General features: G+C 31.7%; 1 protein-coding gene across 5 annotated transcripts in view; it reads left to right on the top strand.

Moving 5' to 3' along the window:
* Pstk (Phosphoseryl tRNA kinase) overlaps positions 1-12,303 on the top strand; it is a 42,157-nt gene that overhangs the window by 15,894 nt on the left and 13,960 nt on the right. For all 5 annotated transcript variants that reach the window (XR_004760161.2, XM_035372859.2, XM_035372856.2 and 2 more), the window contains exon 5: positions 8,115-8,208. Coding sequence is in view for 4 of the 5 variants with exons in the window: in XM_035372859.2 (XP_035228750.1) it covers positions 8,115-8,208 (94 nt within the window). In the remaining variant the exon portion in view is untranslated. The remainder of the gene's footprint in view (positions 1-8,114; positions 8,209-12,303) is intronic.

Below are 12,303 nucleotides of genomic sequence, written 5' to 3'. Positions count from 1 at the left end.
CAAAAGAGGAATTTAATGATACTTTGCAAGAGTCGTACAATTCTCGCAACATGACTTCTTACAAAAAATGAACAATTTATGAATCCCTTTGGTAGTTAGTTTCACTCTTGCAAGTCAGATGAGAGATAAACAACAGTGCCATTTTCAGGTTTTGTGAGGGGAAAGGGAAGTTGTAAGTATCCTGTCAAGTGCATTGCAGACATGTTTTATAGTGTTTAATTCTGGAGATCTAGCTAGCCAATCCACCTGATTAATACCCTCACTTTCCAGAAATCATCCATCAGATTAGCTCTGTGTGGATGAGAGTTGTCCATAAAAATGAAATGTAGCTCTACTGACTCCTGAAAAGGTAAACAAGGGGTTTTAAAATATTATCCTTTTACTTCACAGCAGTCACAAAATCTCTGTCTAAGACAGTCTATGCATCCATCCAGTATAATGCCTGACCATACTGTAATGTATAATATACAGTCAAAAGTCTTTAATCCGGACTCGTCGGGACTTCGACGACTCTGGATTATCGGTTTTTCCGGATTATAGATCATCAGTTTAAATCTGGTAAGATAGCATGCAGAAATTATAAAATTTAAAATATGAACCCGTAATTTATGAAGTAAAGAGCAATTATGATGTAAAGGGTATCAAAATTTACAAAAAAAAGCTTAATATTTATTTGTTCACTTTACTAAAAATTTCTTTCAACGCGCGCATGCGTAAAGCATACATTACGCATAGTCGAAATTGGAAAATTGCAACCAGAAAACTATTTGATGTGTATTCCTGATATTTAGAATGACGAGAAATTTGATTTAAATCATATGAAAGACGGAGTACATCAAGATGAAATACTACATTTATGAATTGGCTAAAATGCTTCATAAGAATAAGTTCTTTGAGTATCAGCATTGGTTCGTAATCCCTTCTATTCGCGGAAATATTTGGCTTGACTAGAAGTGCCGGTTTGGCGTTACTTTATAACTCGAGTAAAGACGAAACACCTTCGTATTTACGTATTTTTATTAATTATTGTTCATTGAACGGGAGTTGGTTTGTTCCCCTTGAAAAGTCAACTAATTTCCGATCAATGACAATGATTACATGTTTTTAATTTAATTTTTCCTTTTACAATTGAAATTTTGTTCTTTATGATGATTTAATTCCAGTCCCCGTTAAAACATTATTAACATTTTACTTTCAAGTTACTTCAAAACATCTTTCAAAATATAACTTACCAGTATGGATTCACTCTTTTAAAATAATTCTACTTTAATTAAACTTAGGAGATAATATAATCAATTAATCAATATTGTTTAGGAAATAAATTATTATTAACTAACTTTGCAGCAATTGCGCAAGTAGTAGTAACTTGTTTTCGCACTAAATGAATTTAAGATCATACAATATATCGAGATATGAATATCGAGATGAAATACTACATTCCGCATTATGGACGTCCGGATTAAAGACTTTTGACTGTATATAATTAGAATAAGTAAATTATAATCAAATTATATTTTGAGTACATAGTTACTGTTCTGTGTTCACAATACTTTTAATGCTAGCATTTATTAATTACAGAATGCAATTACATAATGTAAAAATTATTGCAATTACATAAAGTAGAATTTATAGCAATTACAAAATGTAGAAATAAAATGAAATGGCGAGAAAAGTAAGGAATTATAAGCCGAATAAAATAAAAACATCTGCCCTGAAAATAAGGATAGTGCTGACAGATCAACTTCCAGTTCATTGCGTGCCGCATCCAATTGATAAACAGATTTCGGAATAGTTAGAGAATCAAAGGATATGCCTTTATCCATTTTTTGCAGCAATTCCATTGTTTGATGGACATTGAAACATGCTTTCGCTTTGTAGATCCTTTGATAGCTCCAGAATCGGAAATTCTTTTTGACATAACTGAAAGTTCAAGCTTACTTTTATAAAATTGCTTTAACAGTCGCCAAAAAATAATAAGCCGGATCCAATTCGAAGATTAAGGAACAACGCAATCTGCAACATTAACTGAAATAGATAATTAGATAATTTTAGCTTAGCTTATACCATCCGTTATACTACATTAAATGCACTTGTGTAAACGCATTATGCGCATGCGTAGACGCATACGCGCATGCATAAAGGTATTATGCACATGCGCAGAAAGTTTGTAGCTTTGAGGTCCGGATTATAGATCATTCCGGATTATGGACGTCCGGATTAAAGACTTTTGACTGTATAAATATATTATGTGGTATTTATAGCTTACCCAACTTAATGTAGGCAAACAAATAAACTAAGATTCAATAAGTTAATGATGAACTTAGTAAATGGCATGTGATATGTAGCGTAACATACAAGTGATATCAAGATGTCAAATTTAATGTTCTCATAATTCCTGTATTTTTAAAATTTAAAGAGAAAAAAAGAAGCATTGAAGTTTTTTTTATTTTATTTATTTTATTTTATTTTATTTATTTATTTATTTATTTATTTATTTTTTTTAATTAGATATAAGGCAAATAACTTTTCCTATTGATCAAATGTCAGATTTAACTGTTATGTACTTAAGAAGTGAACCTTGCATAAATAAATTTCTACTTATTCTACTAATATTAAAAATTAATGCAAAACTTTATTGTATACATCAGATGCTTTGTATAAAAAGAACTCAAAATAATTTAAAACAGAATAATAAGGAAATCTATCCCTTATTAACTTAAATCTTATTGGGTGCTAATTTTGAGTAAATAATTAAAACATTATGCACTTTCTATCCATTCATATTATTAAACCAGATTAACTAGATTGTCTTTCAAATCAGTGCAAAATTTTATTTCTCATATCTGTGGGTTTTGGGAGAACTATACATTCTAGTAGAATATTTTCTGTAAAAAATCCAAGTATGCAATATAACTTTATTATTTGCATTAATTGATATTAAACATTGTATGAAGAAATATTCTCATTAAAAAGGCTAAAGAAGCATAATTTTTATTTATTTTACTTATTTATTTATTTATTTTTGCATAAAATTAAATATGTACTCTGAATTGTTTACTACTTATTTATTAATTTTTAACATTTTGTTTATAATATTTAATTTTGAAAAATTCAGAATATTAGTAATCACCATCCAAAGCCAAATGAAGTGTGCTAATGTCAATGATTACAAGACTTGTGTACATTTGAAGAGGGAAAACTATATATTTTTTTATAATTAGAAAAGTGGTTCCCATCTTCTAAACTAGAATCTTTCATGCAAAGCTTTATAAAAAATAATGGTATTAAAAAAAAATCAATTTTTCTAATTTTCGTTGATTAAAAAGTAAATAATGAATGTGTTTTACAAAATTTTTTCTATGTATCAAATGTTATTTAATTATCAAATGTTATTTAGTCCGTATCAAATGCTATTTAATTTTGATTTAAGTCAGTCTGAGTTGTAGGAATTGCTACTGTAGATAATATGATATAACTGGATAAGCAGATGGAGGATAACAAACTGACCCAAAACTCATCTACCCCGTACAGCCATACAGTAATAAAAAATATTGTCCTATACAGGGCAGCCATATGGACAGAACTGATAACAAAAAGAAAGAAAGAAAAAAAAAAAAAAAAAAAAAGCTTCATGCAATCCAGCGCTCTTTCTATTCAACTACACAGGAAGCTACAGAATTACATCAGATGTAGCCCTCTTCCAAATTGTTAAAACCACAACAATTCTAAACAACACACCACTTGTTATATGACCTGAGCAAAAATTTTGCAAGACAACAGTACTCCAAATATGAAAGAATAGCAACTACAATTCCGTAGAACTTACAGCAGAGAAATACAAGTCACAAACACGCCCATATGTGCCCCTCCCCCCGTCCCCAGGAAAGAAAAATCACATCATTTTAAGCATGAAAAAAAGAAGCAAATGAAAAGAAAAATTCTCCCAATGGTATACAGACTGTTCTGGCCTAGAAGAAGGTAAAGGCAGCAGAAAGAAAATCTGCCTAAACCCCCAACTTGACAACCGAACAAAAGCTCCACTTGAACCAATAAAACACTGTATTCCAGTCAGAATCAGAAGCACTCCTGGAAATAAAATGCACCATTGCAAACTCGCTAAAAGTATCATAATATCTTCACAGACAGTCTTTCAGCAATGCACGCCATCGTGAACCCACACCATACATCGTAATTAATTCAAGAGATTACAGAAAGAAATTCAGTATAACAAATCAAAACTTTTAAGTCACATGCCTGAAAGCACATGCAGGGACAGAAGGTAACGAGGAAGCTGACATTCTAACCAAAGATTCAGTAAGGGGTCAAAATGCATAAAACGTATCAGTGCCATGGCCTGGCGTGCACTTCAAGAAACTCATAACCAATGAATCTAAAGCTGAATGGCAGAACTTGTGGGATAATGCCAAACAAGTGAAAAGGACATATCAACTGTTCCCAAAAGTAGACACTGCATCTAGTTCGAAGAAATAATGTGCTTCATATCAGGGCATAACCCCTTTCCCATGTACTTATATGAAAGGAATATAGCTATATCAGATCAGTGTGTATGTGGAGAAAGAGGCAACCTTAACACTATGTCACAGCTGAACATGATCTAAAAATTCTGAACTCACAAAGTAAAGTAAATCCTCTCATTAAGTTATGCCATCAAGAAAAACCATCTCGAAAGGAAATCACAAACATAATGAACTTTCTGTCAAAAGAGACAATGAGCTATGCAGCACAGCATAAAATAGCATAGCAAAGGTACTCCCTGTCCAAGAAATGAAACTAAAGTAACATCACATTTTCAAAAATGCCACAGTGCCCCACTGTAAAAGCAAACTACGTGCAAGTATAGCAGTCGAACAATGTAGATGTAATAGACATATAGATTTTAATATGCAATATAGACTAATAACAATGAGACTTTTAAATTTAGAAACTTAATGAGAGCCTTCTGACTTGCCAAATTCTAAAACTGTAGTAATTCACAATAGTGAACTGTAGTAATTCACAATAGTAGCTGTGTACAAAAAGCAAATAATTTTTTGCAAAAATGTAGAATGTAACCTCAGCCATCGCACTTAACCGTAATAGAGTATAAATGCGTACAGAAGTGGAACTGTTCTCCATAGTGTGTAATTATGAGAGGCATCAACTATGAAAGCATCATTGTAAAAAAAAAAAAGAGAGAGAGAGAGAATAATTAACTTTTTTCAAATTTGACCAACAACTTGGCCAATTGGTAGAGAAATCTAGTTCCTGTCAGAAGAGGCATGTCACGGTATGGAATGCACCAAGTCTGACACCTTGGTGGGCCTTTTTGTCGGTTATGTGGAATGTAGTTTTCTAGATTATTAGTGCAGCTGGACAATACCCACATTGCCAATGATTAAACAGTGAGTATACACTGCATTTCACCATGTCCGTATATAATTTAAAAGTAGGCGTTTGATATTAAAGTTGGTAACAAATAAGATAATTGTTTTTCTAACTTTAAAGTGGAAATTTTCCCCTTGATTGGGCTTTTTAATGTGAATTTTGTTTTTTATAGGCTCAGCTATCCAGAATTTTCACATATCTGAAATTCAGCATTTCTTGAGCTTTCTAAATAGTTGAGCTGTTTATATATATTGTTGCATTCTGTATGGAGTCATGGATTTGGAGTGATTAATGACAACACTTGATGAAGAATGAACACACATTTATTAGCCAATATTACACAGAACAGCTCCAAAAGCATGTTTACAGTCATTGAAAAACTACAACAAGCATGCTGAAACAATCAGCAACACAGCCTTCAAGCTATCGAGCTATAGCGGTGAAGACAGCTTCATAGTAAAGCAATAGAATATAGCTCCCAACTCTGTTCGGTCATTCTTGGAAACTCGGTGTACTCTCGAGACTCTTCATGTTACAACTCGCAATGTACTCAATGACACACTTATGCTAGACTCGCTGATGCACTAATTTGCGAAACACTAAGAGACTCTGTTGATGCACTCGATGAGCAACTTGACACTAGACTGACAATCAACTTAATAGACTACTACTTCTCATACAGGCAGGTTTGCATAGGTTTTGACATGTTTTCAAGAGCATTCTGGACCAAACCAGTAAGAATTCGTTGTAGAAGGTTCTCCATCTGTCTATGCCATATCACCAATTTTGTCACCAAATGGACAATTTCATGCCAAATCTGACAACCCTGCATCTACTTGCCATTTATGGCAACCCTAAACCCACCTTGCGAGGAAGCTATCTTACCAGGTGGTGGACATTTCATAACAATATATATTTCCATTTACTAAAAATATAATACTAGAACTATTAACTTTCTTATGAAGAACTACCAAAATCCCAACAGGGTTGTACAGAAGCATTTAATCAGTAGGAGCATTGGTGTTTTATGCATTAATTAGTTTGTGAAAAGGTAATAAATTAGAAGAGTGTTGGTGCAAGTTATTTTATTATACATTATTGCTCTGTGTAAATTGTTTAATTACCCTGGGAAACGCATGTTTTTGCAGTTTATCTGTAAGTCTCTAATTAAAAGAGCATTTCTACTTTACGATTTAATTAATTATAAAACAGACTTTAATTGGAGTTGGAGCTTTATTATAGTTTTTAAAGAAAGGTGGTACTGGAATTTTATTAGGGGGAACTGGTAATTTAGTTATTTAATTCTTTAGCCAAAATCAATTAATTAGATTTGGTACCTTTCCCCCTATACACACAGTGATCCCCAGATGCTTCCAATCTGGTGAGAGTGCCGAGTAACTGTTAAACACAAGTACCCAGTACATCTACAGGAAAATTCCTACATATCATTCTTCAGGAGTGACTAGTAGGAATGTTGAGGATTTAGCATAGGAGTGTGTTTATGATTCAAAACATTTACATTCATGATATTTAACTGAAACATTTTCAACACGTTACATGAATCACATCAGATTAGAAAAACTTTGGTGAAACATATTCAAATATTAAAGCTTAGACTATCTTGCAATAGAAGGGTTTTATTGGCATGTTACTGCGTGTTTGTAACAGTTTGTATTTATGTTTGTGACTATAAATTGCTGAACATCATTGAACACTGTTTGTCAGTGTGTAATTAAATTAATTAATTACTACATGATCATAATTATTAAGTATATATGAGAACTGATTTAGTTATTAATTGAGAAACATGCCTGTTGCACATGCATGAGACAAACAATTAATTAGTTAAGATACAATAACAAGCCGAACAAATATTAATTTAAAAGTCAAACAACAAAAATCAGCGTTGTATTTTCAAATTTCATAGGACTAGTTTCTATGGTTTTACCGAACCATCATCCTCAGCTGCAAAAGTGCAAATGAACGAGATAAGATATAATGATAAGATAAGAAAGCCTGGACAGGAGATAAGCTACTGGCACCATCTGTTGATGAAACCAGAACTAAAACATAATTTTTTTAAAGGCTGAAAGCAAAGATGGATTGGAATTGGGGTCCTTAATTAGAACAGAAGATTTTTTTTTTAATGTGAAATGCCTCTAGAAAATCCAGTTCACCAATCAGTGACTTAATAGATGGAATTAACTTTTGTGGTAATAATATTTATTTACTTAAAAGTAATTATTGATATCAATCACGGTTTCTTTTAAAGACTTATTAAAAATGATTAATTTGTGGCTGGTGATATTAAGAAATTAAAACATAATATTCTTACAGGGAATCTGAAGCATGAATAGTGAATAAGAGGTCTGGAAAGCTCCTATTTCATTCCATGTTACATAGTGTAGTTCAAAAGTTTGAAACACCAAACTAAGCTCGAGATTGATTGAAACGATACATGAATCCATCAGTTAACATTTATGCTGAGCAAATGGTATTTTTTTCATGTGCTATTAGTTAGTTCAGGATAAATGTGATTGGCGTTTATGCAAATTCTTATCCGAAATCAATGAGTTGACCTTCATATTTGCCTGATTCGATTCCACTAATTTTTTTTGTAGGAATTTGTTACATATATTTTCCGTATTAAAAAAAAAAAAATTAAATGTATTCTTATAAAACTGCATTCACCATTATTTATTTATTTATTTATTATTTTTTAATTATAGATTGAAGCTCAAAGAATTTGTTCCAAGAATGCTATACATCAGGCTGATAAGATATTAAGAAAATTAATATCGAAAAAAATTTTGGATATTAAAGGTTAGTTTAAAATGATGCAAATATTGTTTGTATGTTTTTTTTTAGACCAACTACAGTTTATTCTTATTTTAATGATGATAAAGATTACTACTTGTGGGATGATATTTTCATATTAGTTAAGATTAGAGTGTTGTGATATGATCTTTTTTGTATGTGTCTTTTACATTTTGTAACAAGTTTCATAAGATTAATTTAAATGCCTAATATTGGAAACTCAAATTACTTGGGAGATATAAAATTAATCAATTGGTACTCTATTTCAGAGCTTCTCAGGGTGTGGATAATTTGAGTTCACATAAAGTGTTGGAAAACTAAAAAAATATTTGTATGTGCAATGGCTGAAAATTAATTCAAAACCAGTTTGACAATACTGCGTATGTTGTACTTCTGTGAGTTTTATGATTACGAAGGGTGCTTCCTGACAGCATGTAAAAACAAGAATGACTATAGCTGTCTCTCTATGGCTAAAACTTTTAAGTGAATTGTTTGTCTATACAGTGGAACCTCGAGTTACAACCACCTCTATAAAAATTCGAAATACGAGGAAAGTATGAGCGAAAAATCTGTCTCTAAATATGAGTATTGACTCGAGTAACGAGCAATGAGCCAGGCTGTTGGTATGCATGGCGCTATTCCCCCCCCCCCCAAAAAAGAAGGAAGCCATGGTCATTGAAATTAAGAAAGAAATCATTGATAGACATAAGCGTGGTATAAAAGTAATGAAATTAGTAAAGACTTACAGCTATTCGACATTTGATGATCTGCACTATTCTGAAGAAGAAGGAAGAAATTAAGAAACTTGATGTGGCCAGAGGAGTTATCATTACTTTCAAGCACCATCCAAAACTCCTAGAAGACATTGAGACGCGATTCGGTGTCGGAAGCTGTCATAAAGGTAAAGTACGGTTATATTATTTACCAGTGTTATTTATTGGAAAAATAGATTTTTATGTTGATATTTTTGGGGATTCGGAACAGAATAACTGAATTTCCATTATTTTCAATGGAGAAGTTTGTTTCTAGATACAAGAAATTCGCTATACGAGCTCAATGCTGGAACAAACTCGTATCTCGAGGTTCCACTGTATCTCCATCAGATCAGATAATGGTAAACCTATTGCAATTAATTTTTATGTTTACTTTTTTTTTTTTTTTTTTTAGTACTCTTCAGCTAGTTATCTTTTCTTCCATTAATCTTTTCATGAGTAAAATGTTCTTTTCAGAACTCTTAGTAGTATGGCTACTATCTATCTTTGTTATAAGATGGGGGGAATTTTTATTTTCTCATTGTTTTACTTATGTCATTTGCCATACATTGTGCTTATTTCGTAATGAAATTCGTAAAGCAATTTTATTCAAGAAAACATTACAACTTATAATCTCATACAAGGCATTTTTGAAAAATAAAAATACATCGGAGACAGCAGGAAAGGTGATTTTTTTGTGAATTTTGTAATTTTAATAGATTGCAATTTGTGGATTTCAAATTATGATATCAGTTTTAAACATTTCAAGTAAAATAATAAACAACTAATTGAATAATTTATCTTAAAATACAGTCAAAAGTCGTTAATTCGGACACCCATAATCCGGACCTCAAAGCTACAAACTTTCTGCGCATGCGTCGCGTTGACGCATGCGCGTAAGACCTTTACCGCTGCGAATTTGCGTGTGCGCGTGCGCAAAATACGTTTACGAATGCTCGTTTAATGTATAACGGACCGGATAAGCTAAGCTAAAATTATCTAATTATCTATTTCAGTTAATGTTGCAGATTGCGTTGTTCCTTAATCTTCGAATTGGATCCGGATTATTATTTTTTGCAGAATGTTAGAGCAATTTTATAAAAGTAAGCTTGAACTTTCGATTATGTCAAACAGAATTTCCGATATATATTTACTAATATGTAAAGGATATACAAAGCGAAAGTATCTTTCGGAGTCCATTAAACAAGAAGTGGAATTGCTGCAAAAAATCGATAAAGGCATATCCTTTGTTTATTTAAACTTTAACGTTTGTTTATGTAAACTTTGTTTATCTTTAACGCTGGGGCGTGCAATGAATTGGAAGTTGATTTGTCAGCACTATCCTTATCTTAAGGGCAGATGTTTTATTTTATTTGGCTTATAATTGCTTACTCAATGTAGTATTTCATCTCGATGTACTCCGTCTTTGATATGATTTAAATCAAATGCCTCGTCATTATAATTCACTTCCGATAGCGAAGAAAGTGGCAGAGGTTATTGAAAACGAAAAAATTTCGATTGACAAATTAGTCGGTATACTCGACACAGCAATTATAGGACTTGAACAGCGGAACTTTGTAACTGAACAAGAAATTATGTCTGTTTATAGAATTAAAGTGAATGTATTATCACATAAAAAACGAAGCAGCTTAAACAACTTACATTGAAAGAAATGTTTAATAAAGTAAACAAATAAATATTAAGCTTTTTTTTGTAAATTTTGATACCCTTTAGATCATAATTGTTCTTTATTTCGTAAATTACGGTTTCATATTTTTAATTTTATAATTTCTGCATGCCATTTTACCAGATTTAAACTGATGATCTATAATCCGGAAAAATCGATAATCCGGAATCGCCGAAGTCCCGACGAGTCCGGATTAACGACTTTTGACTGTAGTAATTAAAATTAATGCTAAAATGAAACTATTTATGAAGTTTTGAAATTCATTTTTCTAATTTTTTATAAAAATATTTTTCTAATTACGTTCTTGCTAAAATTTTCTCTCTTACAGACAGTTATTCTAGCTGTGTGTGTTTCATATTATTCAAGAGCAGTTTTTAAATTTTCTCAATTTTGAAAATTGCTCATCAGTATCTCTCAGTTCAAGAGTCTTAGATTTATAGTGCTGTTATAGATTCAATTGGTGTTGGCATATCGTCGCTTTTTTTATCACTGTCGATTTCTACTGTACTTTCAACTCTTTCATAGTTAGATTTTACATAGATTGCTTCAATATTTTTGTAAATTGATGCATATTATTGAATCTTCTAAGCTTTCCTCATTGATGTTTCAAACATTAGTTATAGCTTGTATTTCCTCTAAGGCTTCTTCAACATCCTCCTTTTCGAAAACAATATTTAACTGATTTTTAAGAGATAAACCTTCTGCATGAACTGTCGACTTACTTATGTCCCTTGAAGTGCATTTTCACAAAATTCAATTCTATTCACCTTTTCTGTAATGGCTACCTAGATGGGAAAGTGGTTAGTGATTCTAACTGCCTTATCCAAGGGCCTGAAGAAGGCATAGATGTAAATTGTCTGTCCCTTCATAAGGAGGTAGTTGTGGCTCAGCTAAATATCTTTTCTGTAATGGCATTGAAACCGTTAATACCTGTCTGGTCTAAAGGCTAAATGTTACACTGCAGGAAGTGACACCTATGTTTTTCAGAAAAAGATCGGAGGTGTGTGTGTGTTTCACAGTTATCTAATTAGTAAAATCTTTTTTTTTTTCGTTTCTCAGTTCACTGTCCCCATGTCATTCGCAAAATATCGCTGTGTTTCAAAGAAATCTGCAAAAATGCTAATTGTCATCCAAGAGTTTTTGTTCTTGTAGTATTTTAGAGTTCTTGTAGTATTTTATTATTTAAATCTTTACTCCTCTGAAACAAAGAATATGTATTGTTAAATTGTCATCCAAGAGTTTTTGTTCTTGTAGTATTTTAGAGTTCTTGTAGTATTTTATTATTTAAATCTTTACTCCTCTGAAACAAAGAATATGTATTGTTAAGAAGGAAAACCTCTCTGCAACAGGAGTGGCTCCGTCCCAACGTAGAGGGAAACAGCTGTGCATGCACAAAATATGTCACCAAAGCTGGAAGCCGGTGGCGAAATATGAAGGTCACATTTAGCAAGAGTTCATAAAACAAATATCGTTTTAAATTTCTTTAAACTTAAAAAAAAATTAGTATATTTTTTCGCACTAGTAAATTAATTAATAGATTAGTTTTTTTCAGAAAAAAAAAAAAAAAAAAAAAAGCACGACAATCCAAGTATAAATTATTGCGAAAAATCAAAGAAGAAATGTTTTGTCAAAGAACATTTCTTCTTAATGTGTTCTTCAGTT

Source organism: Stegodyphus dumicola, chromosome 3, assembly GCF_044657685.1.
Source record: "Stegodyphus dumicola isolate Sdum_Otavi_A_Nest chromosome 3, ASM4465768v1".
NCBI classification, from domain to species: Eukaryota; Metazoa; Arthropoda; class Arachnida; order Araneae; family Eresidae; genus Stegodyphus; species Stegodyphus dumicola.
This window is presented reverse-complemented; position numbering and strand designations above follow the sequence as displayed.